Source organism: Echiichthys vipera (assembly GCF_963691815.1).
Source record: "Echiichthys vipera genome assembly, chromosome: 7".
Lineage (NCBI taxonomy): Eukaryota > Metazoa > Chordata > Actinopteri > Perciformes > Trachinidae > Echiichthys > Echiichthys vipera.
In genome coordinates, this window is record NC_139832.1 from 18,278,268 (window position 1) to 18,304,999 (window position 26,732).

Here is a 26,732-nt window from a genome sequence, read left to right on the forward strand (position 1 = left end):
TCCATGCGTGTTCAGCAAGCCAACCTAAAGCAACACTAGTCTATGACACCCTCAACAGGAGTGGTCAAAGACAATATTGATCCCCACTATGATGTACAGTATGTCAATGGGAGATAATAAACAGGGGAGCCTCTAGCATTTTATCACAGGTGAGAGGCTCAGCCCATGCTTCCAGCAGAGAGCACAGAGTCAGTGTTGTCAAAAGGAGGACCATACACCTGCTGTCTGCTAAAATCAATCATCCCATTAGCAACCCTATTCAAACAACATGTCCCTAATCAAAAGTGCATGACAGCGTTAGCATGAGTAATGCATTCCTCAACTATTTGTGTTTCCAAAAATGTGTATGATGTGTCACAAATGTTGTCTTTGTTGCGAGGATGATATATATCACTTCTGCTGTGTGTCTAGATACCTGCAGGGATTTTGTGTGGTCGCCGCTGTGCTACTGAGGTCGTCATGGGAATCTGTAAGTGTTTGATTAGTTCTGATCATGTTTTACAAGTGCTGAGGGCCTGTTGTGTTTGCACAGATGCGCAAGAGTTGTCTTCCAGATGTGACAGTGCTGGGAACGCCAGTGATGGATGACCATGCAGGAACTAGGAAAGAGTGTGTGTGTGTGTGTGTGTGTGTGTGTGTGTGTGTGTGTGTGTGTGTGTGTGTGTGTGTGTGTGTGTGTGTGCGCGTGCGTGCATGCATGTGTGTGTGTGTGTGTGTGTGCACATATGTCTATACAAACGTGTATTGACGAAAGCATGCCTATGTGTGCAGTCCACTGGTTTTAAAAGAGAGAGTGAGTGAGCTTAACGGAAAAGAGCGTCAAATCTTTCAAGAATCACTTTTTCAAGTTAGCAACAGATTCAGTTTGATTCCTAATTGCCTCTTTTGTCCCTTTCAAAAACATAAGAAGTGGCCAAAATAATGGCCAAAGTTAGTTTGAGTTCACGCACGTTCCTTAGTGGAGCCTCAATGTATGCTACTCTTCACATCCTACCAAGCTGCCATACCACTGTTGGAGACACTAGAGATACTGGAAACTAAGCTTCCTTAAGTGACACGTCAGCGAGCTTCATACAATGGTTACGCAACAGCAGCATCTGTGGGCCAAAGCACCAGCAGCACAACCCACTAAATAAAAGAGGGCCTTCATCACACCGTGGATGCCACACTTCGCAGCAAGCAGTCAGTGACCAAAGGCTCAAGTGTGAAGGGCCTCAATTTGGATATGAGATGGGCAACTGGGGCTAACAAGCACGAGCTGTATCCAATAAGCATCCAACAGTAGAAGTGGCTCCTCACAAACAGGCCTTTCATGTGGTCGTCAGTTAAAGTGCTCTAATGCTCGGCGAGACACAGAGGCCTAGCGTGGGGAAATGGAACAATACATTTAACCACATGAAGCAAAGCACCCAGGATTACTTCTGCACATATTTTCTCTCTCTCTCCCTTTCCACTTTCCTTGAATCACAGTCTCTCACTTTGTCTTTCTCTCTCTGCAGTTTTATTCCCCCTTCCCTTCTCATACTTGCCCTTGCAAAATGAGCACCACTATAAACAGGGAATTTCTCCTTAATCCTCTTTACACACACATACACGCACAAAGACACACATAGTTGATGATATATTACAAAATAAGGCTTATGCAGAATTACTGCACATTCCTACAAAAACAGACTTTTATAAGAGAGAACAATATAATTACAATTGCTTGAACTGTGACTTTTGTAAATGATTGCCTTCATGTCTTTATGTGTGAATTTTGGTACATTTGACACATACACATCTGTTTCTGCATAAGAGAGGAACTCTTGCATTCTTCCACAATCTATCCTGAAACAGTCACACTCTCTCCTCCTCCCTCTCTCCTTTTAGTGCTGTAAAGACAGATGTGCATACTGACGGGCCATCCCTTCATCCATCACTGAGAGAAGAGGAGGGTGCTGTCCTTACACTACCACCCTGCCTGCATCTCAGCGAAAAACTAAAATAAAATCACCTAGACAGTCCCAACAATGCGTCATCGTTGGGCTCACAACACCCTCATCCTTCCACGGCAAAGTCTCAGTTCAACTCTACCACAGGAGTGCAGCAGCTTTGGGTCACCACCAGACTAAAGGATGGGAATGGCTTCTCCCCAAACATGTGTTGTTGTTACACACCACTGGAGATGGTATCTGCTGCTCCTACTTGAACTAGTGCAGAACTCTTTTTGCATGCACAGGTAGTCAACAGGTAGTTATAATGAACTGATTGTTAACTGCAATCACTTGTGCGTGCATGCATGTGAATACACACGTGTAGATTGTGCACTATATTCCTATACATCCAGACCGCCATAACTTATTGTGGAAAGTAATGATCTGGTTGGGATAAGCATAGCCATAGATAAGTGAATTAAATGGTACTTTTGTTTTACCACAAGGCTGTGGAAATTGATGCCAAATATCTGGTGAGACAGAAACAGGCCTTCCTCTGTCTCAAAGAGCCACTCAGAGGACAACTCTCCAAAGACACAGACACCAAGAGCCCCCATGAAGATGATGACAGCTATATGATGCCACAATACTGCAAAGACCATAACAGGCTGTGTCAGATTTACTTATGTCAGGGCCTCCAGACATTCCTTATGGGAAATTTTTGTGCCTTTTGTCCCTTCTAAACTTAATGTGCACATGTGAGTTTGACTTGTAATATATATATATTTATTTCATAGATTTCAAAATGAGAAATTAGTTAAGAAAAACCACACCCTTTGTCGAAAAGAAAATACAATTTCCAGTCACAGAAGCTGTAGGGTTGTAAAGAATGTATGTTAAAGCTGCTATTGTCAAATGTTCATCAAGACTTCACAACACACAAAGCAAAGTAAAATCCCTGTACTCACCCACATACATTCCATTCTCTACCCGCTTGATGATGTCGAAGGCGTTCTCCACGTTGCCCTCCAGAATGTCAAACTTGACGTCGTAAGTGCCTAAGTGATAGGACCCATAAGCCGGCACTGTGGTTCTCAGGAAAACAATCTCTGTTGGAAGATAACAATTAGACACAAAAAGCTTTTGGAGCCTAAACCCTCATAATCACCCTGGGATTGTGCCGTCGATCCAGTGCCAACTCTTGCTTTTCTTTTCTTTTTTTCTTTCCAAGAGAAAGACAATAAAATGGGAGATGGAAAGGTCTGTGTTTATTGTACACTGAGAGGGTCACGAGAAGGTTGAGGCTTTTCAATGCTGTTGTTCAACTGAAGGGCCTTGAGTCCTTTACACCCCAACTCAGAGCTTATGAGAAATGACAAGAGCTTAACTCCCTGTGACGTTGAGCATGAGTGTGTCTGAAACATGCACTGCATGCCAGCCAAATAGATGCTTGTCAGCTGTCACTGTCTGCGAGTGATTACCGTGGTTACTCATATCCAACCAGCATGGCACTTACTCTCTGGTGTGGGCCAGCCAAGCCCAGGCGGCATGGAGAACATCATGGAATAACTAATTTGGAGGTCAGAGGTAGTCATATGGATTCTGACAACTGCAGGGAAATGTATTGGATGAGAGCTAAAAGATTAAGGGAGATAAAATAGAGCTAAAGAAGGGGGGGAAATGCTGAGGATCACATTGACACTAAAAAAAAGCAAAAAACACAACTTATGCTGTCTTCAAATTCGTTACTTCCAAAGATTTTAACATGACTTCCTGTCACAAAATTAAGACTCAAATACGAGCGTTTATGGGTTTGTAAAATGAAGAGAGGGATACACAGAAAAAATCTTAGATGAAGCATTGTGTGAAATCATGAGTTTGCCATTTTGGCATATACACTTATCTGCTTTATTGCAGATAGTTAGATGAGAAGATCAATTAAGAAATTATGAACCTGCAGCCACCAGCTGGTTAGCTTAGTTTAGCATAAAGATTTGAAATAAGGAGAACTAGCTAGCTGTTCAAAAGTGCCTACCAGCATCTGTAAAGCTCATCAATTAACACATGCAAATTGCCGTTTTTACACTTAGATTTTTGTATTTACGACATATTTAGCTCTAGAAGTGAGATAGACCCAACCTGTAGGTGTTTTTTTTTATATTACATTTGGACAGAGCCAGGCGAGCCATTAGGCTCATGGTAAAGCGTATTTCCCAAAATGTCAAACAATTCTTTAAAGACTTGTTTATTCTCCAAGGAGCTTTCTGTTGATGAAACATGAATGCATTTTGTCCCTTTTTACTCTTTTACCGAATGTTTGCATCTCAATTACGACAAAAATTCCATCATTAGTATGGACATAAAAAAGTGAATTGTACTCACCCTCTGGCTTTGTGAACTCTCTGAAGGTAGGCAGGGAGATGAAGGTGTGGGATATTGAGTGCTTGGGGTCCAGAACACAGGCGACATCCTTGGGCTGACAGGATTTTATACAACGAATGGTGTCGGAACGTTCAAGCCTCGCCACTCTAAAGGCAAACAAACATACACATCCGCAAGAAAAGAAAAAGAAAACACAAGCACACACATTGTCTCTGACTGATAATGTCTATAATTCAACCACCATTGGGTCAACTCCAGTAGCCCCAATGCAAATAATATCTGGATTGAGACAGCAGGTACACTGGATAAAGCAGTTAACATAAAAAACAATCAAATTCTATGTGGTTTGAGAGAATAATAAACCAGCAAAGGCAACAGTCATGCCAAAGCCAACCCTTATAGCTTGTAGAGACTGGTGCTGTCATTGGTGCTTTTCTGATGTACGTACTACTTCAAGATGTGTGGTAAATGAATTACTGCACTCACAAAGAATGATCCACAACCTGCTCAGGAAAATATTTGGATTTTCTGAGCATCCCTGGCTTCACATCAGATAATCTCTTGAGGAGGATTTATGGAGAAAGGGAGTGTTCTAAAAGACTCTAAAATGTGAGCAACATGACTAGACAACTCCTCAGCCTCTCCCCGGGGCAGCTCTCATCCTATTATTTAGGGCTTTGTTTATTCCACAGACTAATCAGTGACAGGTCGGAGGGAATGGAGGGCCTCTGCTGGCTCCTAAGGCTAACGCCACCTAAAGTATCGCTATTCACAACCTGTCTGCTACATAAGACTCTGAGAGAGGTTTTTAAGGCACTAACATCCTCATAAATCAAGAGTGTGTCTTTGAAACGATGAGGAACTTGTGATCACGGGGGAGCTATTACAACAAAATAAAAGCCTTGACTTCGACATCCAAAATGTTAAATTTAAGCTGGGTTTTCACAAAGGAGACAAGTCAGTACATGGTTATATTGGGTTATGAAAACAGCTAGGTTGCCATGTATAAGTCTAGTTAATGTGCATGGCAGCCATATAGCCACATTGTGAGTCATGGACCGTGGATCTCTGGCGCTCCTCAGGGGACATATACGCTGCAGCTCAAAGCTCAGGCCCGGCTTGGGTTGCAGGGCTCCTTCCATGGAGAGCGAGGAGAGAAGCCCCTGACAAAAAGTCAAGCCACCACTGGGTAGGGGCTTGTAATTAGCAATTAGCGGGTGTGTCCAAGTTTTGCTTTGGCCCACGCCAAACCCACAAAATGTTCTCCTAGTTTATAATACCACGGCCAAAGCTGCAGAAAGACCAGAGCGGGGCTCAAGAGGACGAGGTGAAAGCTCTGTTGGGGTAGAGAGTAAATTTACGAGAAGATAATGACCCAGGTTGAACTGCCCCCTTACACACAGATGGACGCTTCAAAGCAGGGGCAGCAAGTGGAGCTAATTACACTTCCATGTGTGCATGTTAATGCATGTATAGGTCTGCACTGAAAATACCTATATGCCTGTGAATGTTTATTTGTGCATGTGCGCTTTGTGCTTGAAAACATGCTGTGTTAATGTTAATATGTGTGTGTGTGTGTGTGTGTGTGTGTGTGTGTGTGTGTGTGTGTGTGTGTGTGTGCGTGCGTGCCCCTATGCACAAATGTACGTCTTCTTCATCTCCCCCATGCATCACGTGGCCCAGCCCAGGAGAAAAACCCCAATACTTTCAGACCAGAAAGAAAAACAGACTTTTTGGATGAAAGTCCTCTGGTCAAGCGTAGGGACTTTTATTTTTTTGGTAATTATTATTTATAGTCGGCACATTGATAACGCCCCAACACAAACACTGCAGGGCATCATTCATTCTGTGCGCGGTGATGTTGCTGTACCACAAATTGTTCAGACCACCGGCCAGAGCCCAGAGCCCAGAGCCCCATAACTCAATGTCAAAAGGGAGGAAAAAACCTTATGTGCACCACTATGTTTTTATTTTAAGGATATCCCCACTAGGGACCAAGTGCATCCTTACTGGCTTGACAGCTCAGGACAGGAGGAACCTAGGACATCTGAATTTACAGTTTATTATAAGCCACAGCCCTTGGGCAGCAGCCTCACAGCATGTCAAACTATTTATACTCTCTCCTGCTGGTGCACATTTCCCTCTTTCCCTTTGCCCCTGCATCCCATCGTGTGTCACTTACTCAGCCTTCATTTGGATTATCTGTCTGCTTTGGGGTTTACATCTGCAGTATGCTGTGGAAATCTGTGCATTTCACATTAAGCCTTAGATGTAATGGTAACTAAAGAGATGTGCATGAAAATAACTGCCACAGAAAGACATACTTGCGGTGCAAGGTAAGTGATGTTTGGGAAGTGGGAGTAACAATGCATTAAAAGACCCAGTTTGGCTCATTTTTGACTGGAATTGGGGGCGTGAATGGCCTTATGGACCTAATCAAAAGTGAAATTTGACATATATGCACAAATATATAACTGAAGGGTTTGACTTAGTGTGTTTGTTGGCCGGTTTAAAACCACAGTTCTGATTTGTTCTGGAGTCATCAGGAAACATTATTGACCGATAATAACTAATGACCTTTTAATAAAAATTAAAGTGAGTGTTAGTATGTGTATATTGTATATACTGTAGATTATTGTAGTTATGCACCGTTGACTTTAAATATATGCATTAGAAGAGGTTTGTATCAATGGATTTCCTCTTCACTGAAGCTGCCGGAATAATTGTAATATGAAACTATGTCAGGAAGTCTTCATGCCTCCATCTGTAATTCGGACTCACAGCCCAGCTGCTCCCCCTTTGCTGTATTTGATTAAACCCCACAATGCACCATTATCAAGAACTGTATTTGACTTGAACATGTGTTATTTCTATTTCAATTTTAATAGAAAACTGTTCATCCAACACATAAACCATAAAATACTGCAAAATGTCAGACTTTATCATGCAACCATCATCAAATTTCACTGAGTTATAGGCAGACTTGGGTTGTTACCATTTTACAATTTACCCTGACCTAGAACGCCACCTAGCGGCTATCACAATGCCTTACCTCCAAGTAGATACATTCACTTGGACCTAATTCATACTGCTGAATGATCCATAATTTTATTTTTTTTAAGTTGATTTTGTTAAATACTTTAGTACTAAAATAATGCTTCCCTGATTTTGGGTGTTTTTTTCAAATCCACTCTTAAAAAAGGATGTGTCATCGTTAGCATGAGCTAAGTATTGAACAGTCGAGTCATATTTGTGAAAGCTCCAGAGTCACTGTGTCTATTGGATTGTACTAAATTGATGCATTGAAAATGTGTGTTAAGGAATAGTTTGACATTTTACAAAATTCACTGGAAAATACTCACACTTGATTTCTTGCTGAGAGTTAGAGCCACAATTAGCGGTTTCCAAATATTACGCTGAGCTTAGATAGTCAGCTGCTGGAGGTAGCTCCATATTTAGTGTGCATATATTAGAGTGGGATCTATTTCTAGAATTGTACCACTCACATACATATCAAGTGAAAGGTTTTTAGTTTGTTTTTGTTTTTTTAGTAAAAGTCCACATTGTCAATTTGTATCAGAAAATAGGATAATGCATAAAAGCTGTAGCTATGTGGGTCATAGGGGCCCATAGCGATTTTTTTTTTGCACCAGGGAACCTTTAGGCAGTTAATGAGACCATTAGAAAATACAGTTTGAGGACATTTTACGCAGGCCTGAACCTAATCACATAAATCCTTGAATGAAAGAAACATAAATTACTTTTGGTTATAGAGATGAATACTGGTCTTACAATGATCATGAATTAAAAATCATAATTTATATTGATATTTACTTGGATGTACACAGTGTATTACATGAAGTAGTCACATCCCCATGCTTAGCTATTGACATACTATATAGTTGTCTTGCATGCATTTTGTGTTGAGGAGGATTTGTTTTTCTCGTTTCTCTATGAGACAATGCATGTAAAATGTTTTAAGAGTGTAGTAACTTATGTTTCCCTAAATAACTTCTGTGTTTATTCTAGCAGGGGATTGTAAGGCACTCTGGGCTCCTCCTGGGTAACAAACACCAGCACCTTAGCCAGGTATGTACTGAGCGTGCTGTAGCGACGCAGCCTTAACTCCAGAGAAAGCTCAAAGTCCTGTGGCTTGTTGATGAGCTTTGCCACCGACATCACGCCGCCAGTGGGCACCCGCTCTGTCTTGAAGAAACCTCCCTCGTTGCCAGCGGTGATAACAATCTGGATGTCATCGCCAGCTATGGTGTGGGAGGGGCCCATGCGGAAGATGTTGGTGAAGACAGGGATGTTGATGGGGAAGGTGAGGTAGTAGTAGGTTATTCTCAGGGGCATGGCCAGGCACTCGACAGACTCATTGCAAAGCAAGCGTTCACATCGACTGCAAAGAGAGAAGGGGTGGCAGGGGGGCAGGGCAGGACGAGACAAGACAGAACAAAACAGGCACACAGAGAAGGAGAGAGAGAGAGACCAGGTGTAAATTTAATTTGCCGTGCATGGCATGCAGTAGAAGGAACATCAGTCTCTGCAGCATAATATTTCACAGGCCAGTCATGGTGCCCTCTGCGGGATCATGCAAGAAGTTCTGTTTACTGGTGCCTGCATAGGTCATACACAGCCTCTACTGTAACTGAGCCGTTGAGAAAATATCCATAATGCATTTTATAATTCTAAACAACAGAACATGCTACAGCCAAATATTTTTTGAAGTTATTCCAGCATTGATCATACTGGACATGCAGAACCTTGAATAACATACAGTATGACTAGGAGTTGGTTTAAAAGGCCTGACATCATTTGCTGTTGTACTCAGAGCTCTTGGTAGGATGACCCTTCAGAGTTGACTGTGAGCAACATGGACCTTGCATTGTAAGTGTTTGTATGTGTGTAAGGGTGTTTTTGTCTATTTATTATCATATGTGAACATATGAGCACAGAGGACACATTTTGAAGTTGTGTCTGTGTTCTGTTCAGCAACAATGTGTACAGAATCCAGATACTCACGTCTCTCCAACGCGCCGGTAGTTGTTTGGACAGTCGAAGGACAGGCATCTGAATCCTCCCTGTACATTGAAGCAGCTCTGGTTTACTGTGCATGTGTGTGTTCCTGTCACGCATTCATCAATGTCTGGGAGTGAAAAGAGAAAAAGTGAAAAAATGGGATTTCAAAGGATTCACCAAAATAACTTTTAACAAAATTGACATAGGCTTGCAACCATCATCGGGTAGCTTACCCTGGCAGCCGCGCCCATTGGTTGACAAGGTATAGCCACTGACAGGGCAGGAACAGTGGAAGCTGCCAGGGGTGTTGTGACAGCGATATGAGCAAATATGACCTCCAGTGGGCAGGGCACACTCATCTATATCTAAAAATATAGCAGATAGAAAAAAAAACAGTCAAACCAGAGAGTCAATTTAAGCAACACGTATTTTAATGATTAGTGATTAATCTGTTGCATATGTAATGCAATTTGATAAATAGCATGTGTACACATACAGTAAGATGGCTCTTCATATTAAAAAATAGATTCTAGCTCAAGTACTATAGCAACCAGAACGTACTGAATGCAGATCCAACTTACCTTGGAAAACAGAGAGGAAAAGTTTCATGTATGTTTCAAAATATACAATATATACTACTCTAAGAACCTGTTAAATACTTTCATTTTACCTTCACAAGTCATGCCGTCTATGTCACTGAGCTGGTAGCCACGACGACAGTAGCACTGGTAGGAGCCGTACACGTTTGCACACTCTTGGCTGCATGGATTGCTCTCACACTCGTTCAGATCTACACAGAGAAAAGATGATCACAGACCACTATGAAGTCTGTCCCACTAGTGTACTAACAAGTACACCTTAGTGATCAGAAGAAGAAAGAACATGCACCTGTAGAGAGGCGGATCCAGCCTTTGAAAGAAAGGATACTAATAAGTGCCTAGTGGGTGCTTTATTTTTCAAAGGTGACAACAAATTGTTGGTTTTAATGAAGTTCTGGAACAAGACCACACTTCTCTTTCATCAGTTCAATCACCTGCATCTCACTAACTCATCTAAATCATCTGTTCAGACCTATATAGGCATGTCTAAACCTCAGTTTTCACAACCCTCCCTCTTAAACCCAGTTGTTCTGCTATCTTCAACCCCCGGTAGGGGGCCTCAGTGGCTCAGCGGTTAGCACCATTTCCTCACAGGACGAAGGTCCTGGACTTGAACCCCAGAGGCATAGGGGGATGATGAAGCCGGAAGCTCATGGAGGTGTAGTATAGCCTACAGTGTTCACAACACATACTGTATAAAAAGTTGCAACTCTCCTGATTTAGATATTTGTCTTACCGTCACAATTCCTGCCATCAGTGCCTAGCTTGAAGCCAGTGGTGCAGCTACACTTGTAGGATCCCAGAGTGTTCTCACACTTATGTGCACACAGGCGTCCAGGGTAGTGCCTGCATTCATTAATATCTAAAACACAAAGTCCAAATATGCCTCAGTTAACTGAAAGGATATCAAAATTATCTTATACACGTTTTGAACAGTTGCCTACGAGTAGACAAAAATTATGTATGCTTGTTTACATAAAGATGATTATTATTTTGCTACATGTAAGGACATTAAGTGAGATCGACCAGTTGCTTACCCTCACAAACCCGACTGATGCTGTTGAAGATGTAGCCACTCTCACACTCGCAGCGGTAGGAGCCTATCAGGTTGATACAACCATGACCTGCACAGACCTTTTCAAGGCCCTTACACTCATCAATATCTGCAGAGAGGTATTCAAACAAAAGAGAACACCATGATGTGCACCTCACGTGGGTAAGCAACATGCTTGGTTATCTAGTGAGTTTTTCCGGGCCGTACCAACGCAGCGTGTGCCCTCTTCATTAAGGTGGTATCCTCGACCACAGTTAACAGAGTTCCTCTGGCAGATGTAGGAGCCCATTGTGTTGAGACAGATCTGCCCGCGGTGGCATGGGCCCGTCTGGCTGACACATTCATCAATATCTGACAACACGGACACACAGATGACATTGTTAAATCATGATAAGATTGCTCTGGTCCATCTTTGGTCTAAAGGTGACTCTAGACAAAGGCTATGAAGTAATTACGGTTCTCATGACTTCAGCCAGATCCTAAACATTAATTCACTTACCTGCTCTGTGATTACCTGTCATACTAACTCTCTCTGTCATTGCAGATCAGGCCACTCCCTCCTGCGCTGCAGTAACCCCTTTCCCGCCATTCCCCTCCTCTGACCACCTCCGCCCACGTCCTCACCTGCTCCCAGATTAGCCTTGTCGTATTTACCGGTCCATCTGCACTCTGTCTTTGCCAGACTGTCTACTGTGTTATTCTACTTTTTTCAATTCAATTTAAATTCAATCATGATTACTTAAATTGTATGTATAGTGTTAAACCATGACATAAGTTATCTCAGGACACTATTCATATAGAGCAGGACTAGATACTACCCACACTATTATTTACAGAGGTCCGAGAGAAAAGAAAGATAGAGACAGACCTTACAGACCTTAAACAAAGAGTACATGGTGGCACAATACTCGAAAACTAAGGGAACCACTGACAATCTAAAGCCATACACAACAGGCTACCCAGGGAAGAAAGGCTGTGTTGTCACAGAAGAGAGTTTGAGACTGAATTTCATTTCTTACTTTACCGTGACAAATGTAAAGATTTGTTTTCTTTGAAAAAATTTAATAATATACATCCAGAGTTTCTCCTTCTCTCCAATCCTCAAGAGCTGTCCTATTTGTGTAGGGAGAAAGTTCATTGCGCAGTATTGGCCACAAAGTATGATGAACGTCATGAAAACCTACTAAACCTAAACTAAAAAACATAAATTCTGATAGATTATTTATAGGTAAGTATTACAGTTTGCTGTGTTATTGTTATTCAAGGCCTTTATTATATATTTTTGGATATTATTGTTGATATTTGTACATTGTTTATTTATTGTAAATCATCAATCATCAACCACAATAATAACAATACCAACTATAATAAAAATAATAATAATAACAGAAATATTATAAAATAACTGTAACAGCGGATATAATAGAATAATATAAATATCAGTAGTGACAGCAGTATTAGCAGGATCTGTTCACAGGTTATACAAACAGTATATACATATATATTACAAAATATTTTCCTGCAGTTGGAGTTGTAGTATGGTGCTTACCAATGCAGTTGCCTAGAGCATCCTGGATAAAGCCGGCACCACACTTGACCTTGGGCAGACAACGGAAGGACCCCTGGGTGTTTTGGCACTCAAACTCTGGGCCACAGTTATGGATGAGTGCCTCACATTCATCAATGTCTGAATAAAAAAATCCCAGAAAAATTGCAATTGACAACAATGCCAATACCTAAAGGAGACAATACTCAGAAACACAGTAACAGAGGCAAAGTGAGTGTAGTTTGACTGACCTTTGCAGTTGTTGTTGTCAGTGAGTTCATAGCCAGTCCCACAGCTGACCTCTCTCTGGCAACGGAATGAGCCCTCTGTGTTAATACAACGCTCTCCTCCCCGACAGTTGCTGGCTCCCAGCAAACACTCGTTGATATCTGAAAGTGTTTGAAAGCATAGGTTTTCTTCTTGCGCTCATATTTCTGACAATGACACACAGTTTTGCAGTCTTTGTATTAAAACATTTCTCTGTTCTTTAATTTTTTGGTCACACAAATTTAAACAATTCAAAGTTGAAAATGGGGAAGCTCTAACTACCCTCACAGCTCCTTCCATCTGGCTTCAGTTTATAGCCTTTGATGCATGTACAAGTGTTATTGCCCACACAGTTATGAGCGCATTTTCCTAAAAAAGAAACACAAACATGTTAATGATTGGTCGCTGTTTTTGCAAGATTAAATCAGGTGTGGAAAAGCATGTTTATTGACGTATAATACTTTACCTGTGCACTGATCATTTAATACTGAATTATCTCCATTGTCATCGGTTTCATCCTTCATTGATACTGTATGTGAAAAGAAAAAACATGTTTATATGTGTCACATCTTACACAAGATCATATGAGGGAGACCATCAAAAATGTTAAAAATGCAAAAGTTATTTTCACTATCAGTGAAACTGCTAATAACTGATTATTTGGTCGGTCTATTAAATCTCAGAAAATAGAGAAATGTGCCCATTACAATTTCATTAAGGCCAAGTTGACATTAAAAAACAAAAGTGCATTTCGCACAAAATACAATTTACTATTTGTCTGGACAAATAAAAGCTACAATCCTCACATATGAAAGGTAATAACTAGGAAAATCGTTGGTATTTCTTGCTGGATGTCACATGAATACACTAAATCCCTAAACAATGTTTACCTCCTTTGAAAGTAATGACCTGATACATCCAACAGGGGGCAGTGTGGGCTTATGTTTGACAACAGCAGACCTACACTTAATTATTCTTCTATGTTATGTTCATCTTATATGAGCTAGTCGGTATTGAATGTGTTTGGGCACATGTTTTCACATTATACTGTCTGTTTTTCTATCTCAATGTTAGTTGCCTGCTTTGAAGCAAACACACTTTGCACAAAACTGTAATATTTAGCCTACTTTGTGCCTGACTTTGTTTTCACCCACATTTCATTTGTGATGTGGGCGTGGTCTCATTGTCTGGGGCTCCATCCACACAGCAGGCTCGGGACACCAGGCCACACTGGTAGCCCACCGACAGGTTGTGGTCACAGGGTAGGTGCTGCTCCTGGGCTGCCTTTCCCAGAAGGCAACAGTCGCAACACATCTACACAACGGTAAAATGCAATAGAATAAACTTTTGGTGCATAATGAAGACTTAGCATAGAGAGGAAAAACACTATATCATACAGTAGTATATTATAAGTATCCCCCCACTCAGCTCTAATCCACCAAGGGAAGAGTAACCAAAACTGTAGGGAAGAAAAAGGAGACTGTGGGATGATGTTGGCTGATAAAACACTGGTGATAGATTATCAGGCTTTTACATTGACAAATGAGGAAGAGGAGATTACGACAGATTGCCAAACTCTCAATCAACCAGAAAAAAGGATGGTGATTGAGAAGACATGCCAACCGACTGGCTTCAGATAGACAAATAAAAAGCAGTTAGTCAGTGAGTGAGACTGACAGATTGACAGACAGTGATGAGATGACATCATTCCCTCTGGCTGAAGCATGCTCAATCAATCATTATGGCAGCCTGTTAATGTCAGTCGGGAAGGGGGATGAAAGGTGTAGAGTTTGGGGGATGGGTAGGTTTGTTTCAGTTTGGATAATGAGGGTATATATAGGAGAAATGTAACCATATGTGGTGCAGTGATAGTGAAAGCAGGACTGGATAGATGGCCACAAGTCGGCAATCACAACTCTATAGCAACTAACTTTGGTGCCTAAACTTAACTGACACAGTCAGCTACCTGTTTTGTAGCATTAAATAGAATGCCGTATTTCATAAGATATCATATAAACCTTTTTCACAGTATAATATTATAATAAGATTATAAGATATTATAAGATCTCATCAGAATTGTTGTTCAACTTGTTGGGAAATATATTTATTCTTGACTCTGCGCTCTGAGCTAAAATAGAATAAAGACTAGTTACAGGGGGGAACAGTTAACCTGGCTCTGTCCAAAGGTAACAAAATCTACATACTAGCATCTCTAAAGTTCACTAATTACGATGTTATACCTTGATTGTTTACAGGATGTGGTTTTAAAGGAAAGTTTGAGCTGGACTATTTCTTACAGGGGCTTCATGATGTCTCTGCTGGAATTTTTAAACTTCAGTTTTTGTAAACAAAAGTCCCAAAATGTGTCTGTAAAGTAAAGATTCTGGAAGGCAGATTTTTTTTTTACTTTCAGACAGAACCAGGCTATCTGCCATCCTCTGCCTCAAGTCTCTATTATAAGCTTAGCTAACCATCCATGACACAGCCATGGCAGTGGCATCAATCTTTTTAGATAACTCTGAGCAAGCATTTATTTAATGGTAAAGAATATTCTTTCCATTTTGTCCTACTGTTACAGAAACCGAAGGTTGTATGAGGTCCCTATTCACTGTATTACCTACAGTAGATGGTGGTCGGCATGCCCCCAGTTTGGAGAAGCAAGCAGGAGTACTAGCACAAGAAATGTACTGCTGTGTGTGGGGCCAGCAGCAAAATGTATTTCAACTACCTAAAAAATCCCAGCTAAAAAGAGCAATATCAGCTTAAATATACACTATATCTAGAAAATGTTCAGCGCATTACGTTGCTGTTAGACAGCCCTTTCTGGGAAAGTGAAGCTGTTATTTCTATCTATGCTCTAGTCAAAGCCACCAAAAAATATAATTATACCATAAAGAACGCTGGAGTTTCTGTTCCACCGCTGCCTTGATTAGTTAGTTTGTGTTATTGTGTGACTTTGATTTTTTTTTTTTTTAGGTGGTTAATTATGGTTTTCTGTGTGCCCCCATCCACAACAGTACATTGCTTAGTGTCTATGCTGGTACTTCTTCCTGCTTCTCCAAACTGGGGCTGTGTCAACAGTCGTCTACTCTAGGTATACACCATGGATAAGTACCTTACACAACCCCACTTCAAAAAACCTGAACTATCCCTGTAAGGTGGGGACTGATTTTAATTCCTTGTTTTAAAATGCCATGAAACCTTTTGATACTTATTTCATCAGTTAGAGTAGGTGAAGCCATGTCCTACTCACACATATCTTTTGTCTTATTCACCTAACCTGAGCACAATTAAGTATACAAGCCACCACCTGCACTTGACAGTCATTCAAGCAAAGGCAAGCTGCCAAACTGACAACTATCTCATCCTTTTAAGAAAATGTACCAACTTGCAACCCTCCTTGGTATCTTTTGCCAAGGTGGCGTGTTGATGTGTGGAGAGTGTTGTGAAAAAATAGGGGCACACTGAGGGCTGGGTTAAAGAAATAAAAACATAAAGGCTGAAAAAAGCTTGGACGTGAGCCTACAGAAGATTCTAGAGAGGAGCTGAATTTATAATGTATCTGACTGCAACAAACTTCATTCCACCCTGGAGTGGCATGCCCCATCCTGCTTACAGCGTGCGCACACACACACACACACACACACACACACACACAAATGCACACCAGCGCTCTCATCAATCATCTGCCTCCAAACTGGCTGTCCAGTGATGTGCTGTACATTGACTGGGAAGAGGAAGACTTTTGGTGCACACTTACACAAACATGAATGTATAGTATGAGTGTGCACATACAGGTACAAACACACCTTTGTGGTCTTGGTCTCGCAGGTGTTGGTGAACAAAGAATCGCAGGCTCCTTGGTCTTTGGCCATGTTGATACCAGTGGTGCACATGTTATCCTCAAGCACCGTTACACAGCACTGCTCCTGCACTATCCTGTCAGCAAGTAAAAGCACAAAACACAGGTGGTGCAATTATTTTCTCTATCAATAATCTTCTTGGTGCAGTATAACTCTGCTTGAAAGAATAGCTTCATTCAATTCAGCCTGAGGCCAGCCTGATGAGGATCTCAGAGTTGTCAAACTAAAATGCGTGGATGAGTAGGTGGAGTGGGCGGATTCAGAGGAGGACCTTGAACGTTTATTGTGTTTTCCACCGCTGACATCACCGGACTTCAACTGGGTTGAGCAGCACTCCCTGAGGTCTTTGTTCTGTTGCAACCTAAGTTTAACCAACATTTGAATCTCTTTTTCATGGTGGGATTGTGTTTTTATGAAGAAATGAATCTTACTATACTATCACTTAAACAAACCGCTCCCTTTAGAAACCCATAAGCATGCTGTGTCCTGTCAGTATGGAGAAAAGTTGCCCACTATTTGGGTGACTAACAGTTTGCTTGGGATAAATGACGTTACCAGGGCAGAATCAACCCACCATGTCCTTAGAAATCGTTGATGACATGCTTCTGATTAAAAGTTAAAGTGAGAAATACGTTGTTACTGGAAGTACTCCAGCCAACATTGACCTCTAAGCTCTGTGCAAATGAAGATCATCAAATCTATATCCCTACAGGGATCAATGAAATACTATATACTATATTACTATGATGGCTGCTTATGTCAAAAAGCAATATCACAGCCCCTCACAGGAGACCACTGTTATCAAAATACTAGTTATTTAATGTTTCTGTTTGATCAGATTTCATTGTTTTGTCTACAATTTGACAGCTACAGTAAGAACGGGTAAATGTTTCTGTCTGGTCTGGATAACTGTCTCACTGCAATTTTACAAGACAGAAAGCATAAAACGCCACCCACTCACCTCTCCTCTTCCCACCAGCCTATTTATCATCCCTTACCAGAAATCTCTTTCCAAATAAACTACCTCAAATTCACAACAAGGCACACACCTCCTCTACAGAACCTTTTAAGGGCACTGTTGCAATGTTGTTTTTCGTCTCTTCTTTTCTCCTCTCTCCACTTTTTCTTTCATAGTATTTTTTTCCCTTTGGTGTCTAAAGTAATCATTCAGATTTCCTGTTATTGCCTCTCTCCATCCTCCCTCTATGTCGCATTTCACCTCTAAGGTATTTCCTGGGTTTTGAAACAGCCCCTCTCCTGACCCCCTTCACCCCCTTTTCCACCCTGCTCCCCCACAAACCTCTGCCCTTTTTTTCTCCTCAACACACACTATAATTTAGACAAATTTAGGATCACTTGGGGTGGCTATGGTAAATGTGTTTACCATCAGTGCTCACACAGCAGAGCTCCCTGGCTTATGGGCCCTGAACCTGTGGCAGCACACCCTCTAGGGTTACCAGCAGACCTGTTATTATCCCATCACTATTAGTGTTTCCTGCTCTCACGTGAAGTGAATAATGTGCCTGGAGATTTACGAGAGTAAGGTAAAGCAATCTCAGGAGGGACCCCATACATCCCATACATGGTACAGACCAAATCCCTTGTGGCCAATAATGCAGGAGCTTCTATGGTGCAGATAGAAATTGTAAGATTGTGGCAAAGGGTGCAGCAGTTAATGACTTGTAAGTCTGAATAAGCCCCAGGCAAGTCCCCTAACCAACACTCTTAAACCTCATGGAGTGTAGGTTTGTGATAAATGAGAGCCAACTAACAGATAGGGCCGGCTCACCTGCATGTGGTTGACTCAGAGATGAGAGGGATGGACGCACAGTCTTCATTTTCATTGCCATGCTTCTGGCCATCTTTACAGCAATCCTCTATGGAGATCTGCTCTGCCCCTATAAACATTCAAAACAACACAAGGTGTGTGTGTGTGTGTGTGTGTGTGTGTGTGTGTGTGTGTGTGTGTGTGTGTGTGCGTGCGTGCGTGCGTGCATGCGTGTGTGTGTGTGTGTGTGTGTGTGTGAAAAGGTGGTAAATTTGTGTACAACCCATTCACTGCACACTATCAGAGGGACATTTACATAATGTGGCATTGTCTGGTTTGCCGCAGTGATGGGACCCCCACTGAGATAATCGCTGCAGGAGATAGATCACAGATGGAATCCTGCTGCATCTGCACTGATCACACCTGCCTGCTACACTCACAAAGGGGTTAACACACACCTCAAGACTAGCTTTGTGCCATTTAAGCTGTTCATGACAAAGCAAATATTGAATGGCATAAGCGTTGTTTTATGACAGTAAGTATAATTTTCTTTGACAAACACATTTTCTTTTGGCAAAACTAAAACCGGCTGATTGACACATTTACTGTTGATCAAATCTGGAATTCTAACCCAAACAAAATAGGATATTGCCATTGTCCTCTAAGGCAAGTTTCCTAGCATTCTCTAAAAGATGGAAAAACAAAATTTTAAATCTGTCTGGCAATTTAAATTGCCCATAGGCCATTTTTTTGCCAAAGACAATGAATGATAGATATGTTGTTGCAGACACAAGAGAGGCTTTTTTTTTTTTGCTGGAGCACTACCAACTTCGTGGTGATCTGGCTGTTTATTCATGTGGATTAGAGAGCGTGGAATGCCTCCACTCTGTAAACAATCAAGTACATCCATTCGCCTGTGGTTTGTGTAATCTGCCAAACGTGAAATAGCTTTGGCAGATTGGCTCCTTTATTTTGCCTCCAACTCAAACCAGCATAAGTGCGCCAAATTTTTATTAGCAATAAGTCCCCCAAGATAAATTAAGAGAAAACAAACTCAATGTGAAATAAAATTTTGCTGAGCCATTGTAATAGAATACAAGTTGTTGCTGGTTTGTGACTGCTTGCTCTGAATTATTGGGAATAGTGATTGTGAAATTCACTGAACAAATCCATCTGTTTGAGGCACAACGTCTTACGTGAGCAGTCTGGCAAGAGTCATCCACTTCAGATAATAAGTTAGATTACGTTGGGAGGACAAGTGTCTGGAATAGCCGTCCTCAGTTTTATAGATTTGCTGCATTCTCCCAGAGGGGCAGGAGGAATTTTTAAATAACCAGTAAATCAAAGATGAAGCACAAGCAGGAATAGTCATCATCACAAACAGTTTTCTGCATTAATAAACTTTAACAACACAATGTAAGCATTGCAATAAAACTCAATTCCTCAGAAGAGTGTTCTGTAAACCCAGAACTAAGTAGGGGCAAGATATAACAATGAGTTTATTCAAATCAACATATGTAGGGTTGTGTTTTTTTGGAGGGGGGGTGTTTCTGAAGAAAGCGAGTCATTTTTCCAGTGTAGGTTACAGGAAAATAAAGCATAGGATAAAAACCTTGTGATCATTGCTACTCACAAAGGATGATTAAGCTGGCATAAAGAAGTGAATATGGACTGAGGATTTATTACTAGGCAGCCACATTAGCTGACTCACTACTGACTTCTGGAAGTCTGGCACATCCCAGAGTCCTCTGGCCAATAAACCTTGTAGCAGCTGTATGAAATGAGATGGCATTTTAAAAGCTTTTCACATGGGCCTACCAAGTAGGCCCTCACAAAGTCTCTCTCTCTCTCTGACTCTGAATGTAAAATACGTCTTTCTGTTTACAAAGTAACACTAGGGTGATCCAATGAGACTATAGAAAAACATTTAGCTTACAAAACTATGATAAAAATGGAAATAAATGTACACTGAGTGTCATTTATGACTCATATAAAGGTGTTAATGACGAAAAGTAAAATACTCCTGTATAAAGTATTAGGTATAAATATTTCAAGTGACAGTTGGTCTCATACTGTAACTGCTCGCACTGCTCTGTCCGAGATATTTCTCCCCACAGTAGCGCTCTGCTGATAACTAACTCTAACCCACAAGGCATCACAGAGTCATTCCAACTCCACCACTGTCTGCTGCTCTAGCAAACCTAAATTGAAAGACCAGAAGTGCCTGTGTGGTGCTGTTTTATCAAAAGAGGCAAAGCAGGCACAGCCTTTCCCCGGCCTAGATGCAGTCTGCCATGGTCCTCTGTCTCTGTGATCTATTGTCTGTCTGGAGAGGGCTGATTTCCATCTTGGATGGCGGTGTTGGTTGTGAGGGCCATTCTGTCTTGGCAGAGCAGCACATGGCTTGTCTGCGTCTAGACGCCTCATGTAAACAAGGCTTAATGAGCCCACTGGTGGAGCTCCACCCAGACAGAGTAGTTGGCCGTAGTCAGACATCATAACAGCAGTGTGCATCTCCTTCACAGGCTGCACTCCAGGCTTTTATTTGAAGGTTTCTGTCAATCTTAGGGATATAAAAAGGCTTTTAGTTCGATCTATCTATAGTCTATCTATCTATCATTTATTCAATCTATCTAGCTACTGCTATCTTAAATATCAAAATACTAATGTTATATCCCCAGGTCTTTACATGAACCACATAGGTAGCTTACTTTTGATCATGTAACTGGTCGAGCTGACAGATGAGTGAATTTTACTATGACCCGTGACACAACCCCCTGCAAATAGGGCGTCTTAGAAAAAAGTGGCTCTGCTGACTGTGAAAGTTGCCCCATGTGTGACCAGGGAACCATGAGCATTTGGAAATGAATAAATCACTCCTCTGTCCAGAACACCCTATCCTGCTGAGACACTGGTCGTTCTGACAAAGCAACACAGCATACCAAGGAACTTGGCCTTTGACTTGCAGAGCAGAAATCGGGGCAGAGCGAAATCTTACAACTTGTGTGAAACTGCATTTGAACACTATGTCATATAAAGAAGTTATTTTATCATTTTATATATCAAGTTGAATCTAGGCTACAGCATAAATAAATGTAAAGACAGATCAAGTTGAAATAAAATGAAAGAGTTAAAGACATTTTCAAGTTAGGTAAATATGAAGCATCTACATTTTGTCCCACACAATTCAGTATACAAAGAGTTTATAGCTGCTTGATATCGTTGTAAGTTGGGAGGGAAAACAATTGAAACCGAAAAACCTTCTAAAGTAGTAATTATGATGTTTTGTTACATTTTATACAATGAAATAAATAGGAACCCTGCTCCATTTTAATACAAACCTGTAACACTTTGAAGCTCCGAGCTTTGTGCACTGGGCTTTCATCACAAGTCTCAACTAGTCCTGTGACAAATTCATCACCTCCCTGGGACTCACTCTTTGCCTATCATCACTTTCATTCTTACTGTAAATGATTTCACAAATTCATGTGAAAGGGGTTATCTTGCAATATAGCATTCGCCCACATCAGCATCCTATACAAGTACCATCATTTGTCTCGGTTTGGGTGATCTAACTTGTAATCCTTAGAAAGGTAACTTACCTCGGACAAGGAGAACTCCGAACAGGGAGCACAGCAGCGCTACAAACGGACCCATTGAATGAAAAGAGATTCAACTGGATGGGAGAAGGGAAAAAAAGGTGTACGAGTACGTCGCTGGTTGCTGGTTCTTCTGCAGGATGCGTAAATAAACAGCAGTGCTCCTTTAAAAAAGAAACGGCTGGCTCCGCGGGAAAGACGTGGATGTGATGGAGCTGAGGGAGTCGCAGTTGCAGCGTGACTGGAGGAATGAGCGTCCAATTATGACACTGCGAGGGGCGGGCTGGGCCCACAGACAGCGACGCTTATTGCTAATCAAACCCGGTTTAAAGCCATTAATCGTGTGCTCATTTAAAGTATATTACAATTATATAATTTGGTTTTAGAGATAAGCAAGTTGGTTATCAAATCTACTCATAAGTGAGTGTGTACTACAATACATACTATGTTATGGTGGGACTTTGTCTTTCTTTTTTAAATAAAAGGCATAGCCTATCCTTCTAAAAGGTTTTGCATGATTGACACATTTATGCGTGTTGGATAAGACCTGAGAGACTACCTAGGGAGATGTGGGCTTTTTTATTGCCTACAGGAGAAATTGCAAGTGACTTCAGGCTACTGTGCTGTAAGGTATGCATGCACACATGGAAATTGTCTTCCCATCAATGGCAAAGTAGACTTTTTCTGTCTGTGACTAATGATTGTACTGATTACTCAACATCTGGAGCGAGTTCTGGGGTATTTAAAAAATATATATCTTGTGGCTTTGTCCAGACTGTAAGCCTTGAAATATTTTGGATATCTCAGTTAGAGGAAATAGGTTGGAATAAAAAATAATTATTGTTACTGACATTGCCTGCAAATGACTACTGTTGCCTTTAAGTTTGCTGCACCTTGAAAGATGATATATTAAATTGGAAACGTCTATGTGCTGTTGCCTACTCTTATATTTAAATCCCTTTGTTACTGCACAGTGTTATTTAATGTCCCTACTGAGCCTATCTTTTCTCTTACATTACTAAAGTTCACAGCAGTACCAAAGAAAATGAGGCATTTTCCTTCAAAGTTAATGAATTAAAGCTTTCGTAACAGTGCCACAAATGTGGGCATGCCATCAGCCAAAGTGATCATGAAATGTGGGAGCTGGGTATAAACAAGCCACACACAAGTGTGCATGCACATACACACACGAGTCTACCGGAATTGGCATGGAGCGGAGAAATAATTGCTAGACTGCATTATACACATTTTGTACCAACTAAAGCCCTCTGCAAATTCAATCAGTCTACTGACTCTGGGCATGGTGACAGAGAGAGGTTAAATGATCTTCTAATCAGAGCCACATGTCTCCACCACCAGTCTAGCCAATCTAGAAACATCACCAGTGACTTGGTATCAGTACACCACAGGCATACAGGAAAAACCACAAGTATATGGCAGTTAAAATGGGTAAGTGTACTGCTCAAGTGTAGTGTGTGACAAGTCGTGTCTCAATCTCTGTACTCTTCTGTCCAACAGTCTACGTTTTCTGTTGGTAACTGTACTCAGTTAACAATATTAGTATAAAACCCCATTTTAATAGACCAAACCAGTGTTTTGAATGCTTTGGATGCATAGTATACAATATGGGGTATCGGAGTGGGTACTTAAGTTTACATTTTATTTTATTTATCTTCCTTATTTAGACAATACAACTGCCTTTCTCAATATTGGTATCCAGGTTTTTTTCCCAATAAAACCCAATTGAAAAACATCCAATGATGGTATAATAATGAGATTGCAGAAAACTTGCTCAAAGAGGTTATCATAGGAGGTAATCCATCAAAGTGAACGTCTGTTTTTAATTTTTGTCTTTTACTTTACAGTAGCATGGACAAGCATAGAGTATTTTTTTATTCAATCTTCACTTGCATTGCCATACTACTAACAGTAACCATGACAACAGCAAAAGCAGACCCAATGTTTAATCTAATGGATTAGCAGGTTGAAGTTAATAAAATGAATGAAAACCAGTGTCTGAAGGAAGGAAAAACACTATACACAAATCAAACACACCACAGCATACCTTGAAAAGTTATGTCAAGTATTGTAGTAAATTGAGTAAAACTTGAAAAAAACACATTTATGTTCCTGGAAACACATTTAAACTATGAAATATGACCTCTAGGTTAAAAGTAGACTGTTGCTATAGCAGCAAAAACATGGTTCCTGCGGACATTTATCAGTCAAAGTATGTGGCAACCCGCCTCTGTGATGTTACAGTTATTACAACAAAGAGCACCCTTTTACTGCTGTCTTTAATCTTATCTTTGCCTCAGTGTAATGTAGAACTTAGATAATAGACCTTTAGAGGCCCTATAAGAAGGATGCTCAAAATGGGAGCCAGACCAGGGCAACTTCTCATGCCTGCTGGCCTTCCAGAAACTACCAGACCTCCACTCCACGTGCAATCTACATTTGGGCTTTAACAAAAAACAGCAGTGTGAGCTGGCTGACCTTCTAGCTCATAGGTGGAGGAAATTGGAGTGGCCGAGGTCGCATTCAAACGGTGTTAATCTTGTTGTTGGGGGTGCAGTACAGTTCCTTTGAAGCTCAACAAAGCATGTCTTGCCACATCTGTGTCAATCAGCAGAGGGTCACTAACACAGCTAGGCAGTCAGAGGCATGCCCTGTGGGGTCCAAAGAATTTGTTCACAGCTGTAAGAAACTTGTTAAAGAAGAAAGTTGCTTTGCTTAACTGTAAAGTTTAAGTTGTAATAGGGGAATTAATGCATTTCTCTCTTTCAAGTAGGACATTAATAGACTCCAATAACATGCATTTAAAGTGAAGTGAGTGGGTGGGTGAAGGAGGTTCATGGCATTAATCATTACCCAGAATCATTACTCAGACATAAGCTATCATATTTTATTATACCCTGTAAACACCTGCGAGTTGCCCTGCATGCATGTCGATTTATGGATAACTCTTCTGACTCTTGGATATTAAAAGAAAGTGTTTCACAATCGTGTGTATGTGGAAGAAACTGAACTAAAACTATCTTAGAAAAAAAATTGTCTCATAACATTTGCAAAGTGCTTAACCCTTCACAATAACACCTGAAACCTTTTTAAAAAATAAACATTAATAAATAAAATGGCATCCAACGTTTACCTTTACAACATTAGATATGTAGTCCTTCACTATAAAAGCATGACAAATTAGTCCAGGCAGAAATGTGTAATGATAAATGATAAATGTAATGATGTGTGACAATATGCAACGTAACTTTCTATGAAAAATATGTTTGTTTGTTTTTTACATTTGCTGAACTAGTATCCTGACACCACTATGTGACACTATGTGTGTAAAAAAGTCATGTACTTCTGCTTCCAGTTGCTGTCCCCTGGGAGCTCCTAATGGCATCTGCTAAGTTCCACCAACCAACCTAAAACAAGATTCTGTGAAAACATGCATAAAGTGAAGAGACTTTATACGACAAGAGCAGTCATTGACACTCTTTCAGATTCCTCTGCTCTGATTGGTTATTTTAGGTTGGTCGCAGTAGAATCTATCAGATGCCGTTTGGAGCCCTCAGGGAGCAGCAGGAGTTTTTTTTCACAGAAACTCTGTATCATATTGCTGAGATATAACCCCATTTCCCAAAAAGTTTGGAATAATATAAATAAAAAGTGTAATGATTTGCCAATCATGGAAACTCCATATTTAATTGAATATGCCTTTTTCAATTTGATGCCGGCAAGAGGTTTCAAAAAAGTTGGGATCGGGTCATGTTTATGACTCTGCTGAATCACCTCTTCTTTTAACAACACTGACAAGTGTTTGGGGACTGAGGAGACCAATTGCTGTCATTTTGAAAGTGGAATGTTTTCGCAGTCTTCCAGCTGCTCTACAGTTGGGGAGTCTAATTTGTTATATTTTATGTTTCATACTGCACCAAACAGTAGTCGTGCAAGCGGGCCAGTTTAGCATCCTGACTCTTTTACCACAAAGCTATGCTGTTGTAATATGTGCAGAATACAGTTTGTCTTACTGAAAGAAGCAAGGCACTCTGAAAAAGACAGCATATGTTGTTCCAAAACCTGTATATATGGTTCAGGGTTAATGGTGCCTTAACAAACTAATGCACCCTCATACAATCACAGATGTTGTCCTTTGAGCGGTGTGCTGAAAACAAGACAGATGGTTCCTCTTGTCTTTAGCCCGGAGGATGCCGCGTCCCTGATTTATAAAAAAAGAATTTAAAATTTTGACTTGTCGGACCACAGGTCAGTTTTCCACTTGGCCTCAGTCCTTCTTAAATGAGCTTGGGCCCAGAGAAGGCGGCAGTGTTTCTTGATCTGGGTTATACAGTTTCCTCTTTGCATTGTAGAATTTCAACTTGCATTTTTGAATACAGCAACAGACTGTGTTCTCAGATGGTTCTTGGAAGTGTTCCTGAGCCCATGTCATGATGTCCTTTACAGAATCATGTCTGTTTTTAATGCAGTGCTTTTCAGGGCCCAAAGATAACAATACAATCAAATTTTGTTTTTCCGAGAGTACTGAGATTTCTTCAGGTTATCTGAATTTATTTTATATATCATTTATTAGGGGTGTAACAATACATAAATCTGGATCTATGTATTGATTCAATTATCAACGATCCAGTATCATCGATGCAAAGTGTAATATCAATACATTTTTACTTTTTTTTGGGATTCCCCTTTAATTTATAA

The 26,732-nt window shown here is 40.8% G+C and overlaps 1 protein-coding gene across 2 annotated transcripts in view; it reads right to left on the reverse strand.

Annotated features, from left to right (window-relative positions):
* fbln1 (fibulin 1) overlaps window positions 1-22,225 on the reverse strand; it is a 29,853-nt gene extending 7,628 nt beyond the window's left edge. Inside the window, exons 1-16 of one of the 2 annotated variants that reach the window (XM_083917411.1) lie at window positions 22,020-22,225; window positions 18,439-18,547; window positions 16,596-16,725; window positions 13,941-14,100; window positions 13,253-13,315; window positions 13,069-13,155; window positions 12,771-12,908; window positions 12,523-12,660; window positions 11,181-11,324; window positions 10,957-11,082; window positions 10,656-10,781; window positions 9,991-10,110; window positions 9,554-9,685; window positions 9,324-9,447; window positions 4,299-4,444; window positions 2,885-3,025 (exon numbers count right to left, since the gene is read on the reverse strand). In XM_083917411.1, the coding sequence (XP_083773537.1) occupies window positions 2,885-3,025; window positions 4,299-4,444; window positions 9,324-9,447; window positions 9,554-9,685; window positions 9,991-10,110; window positions 10,656-10,781; window positions 10,957-11,082; window positions 11,181-11,324; window positions 12,523-12,660; window positions 12,771-12,908; window positions 13,069-13,155; window positions 13,253-13,315; window positions 13,941-14,100; window positions 16,596-16,725; window positions 18,439-18,547; window positions 22,020-22,074 (1,939 nt within the window). In that variant the 5' untranslated portion in view covers window positions 22,075-22,225. Of the gene's footprint in view, window positions 1-2,884; window positions 3,026-4,298; window positions 4,445-6,642; window positions 8,701-9,323; window positions 9,448-9,553; window positions 9,686-9,990; window positions 10,111-10,655; window positions 10,782-10,956; window positions 11,083-11,180; window positions 11,325-12,522; window positions 12,661-12,770; window positions 12,909-13,068; window positions 13,156-13,252; window positions 13,316-13,940; window positions 14,101-16,595; window positions 16,726-18,438; window positions 18,548-22,019 lie in introns of those variants that run through there. The other variant, XM_083917412.1, reaches the window with a different exon arrangement.
* Window positions 22,226-26,732: the final 4,507 nt, after the last annotated feature.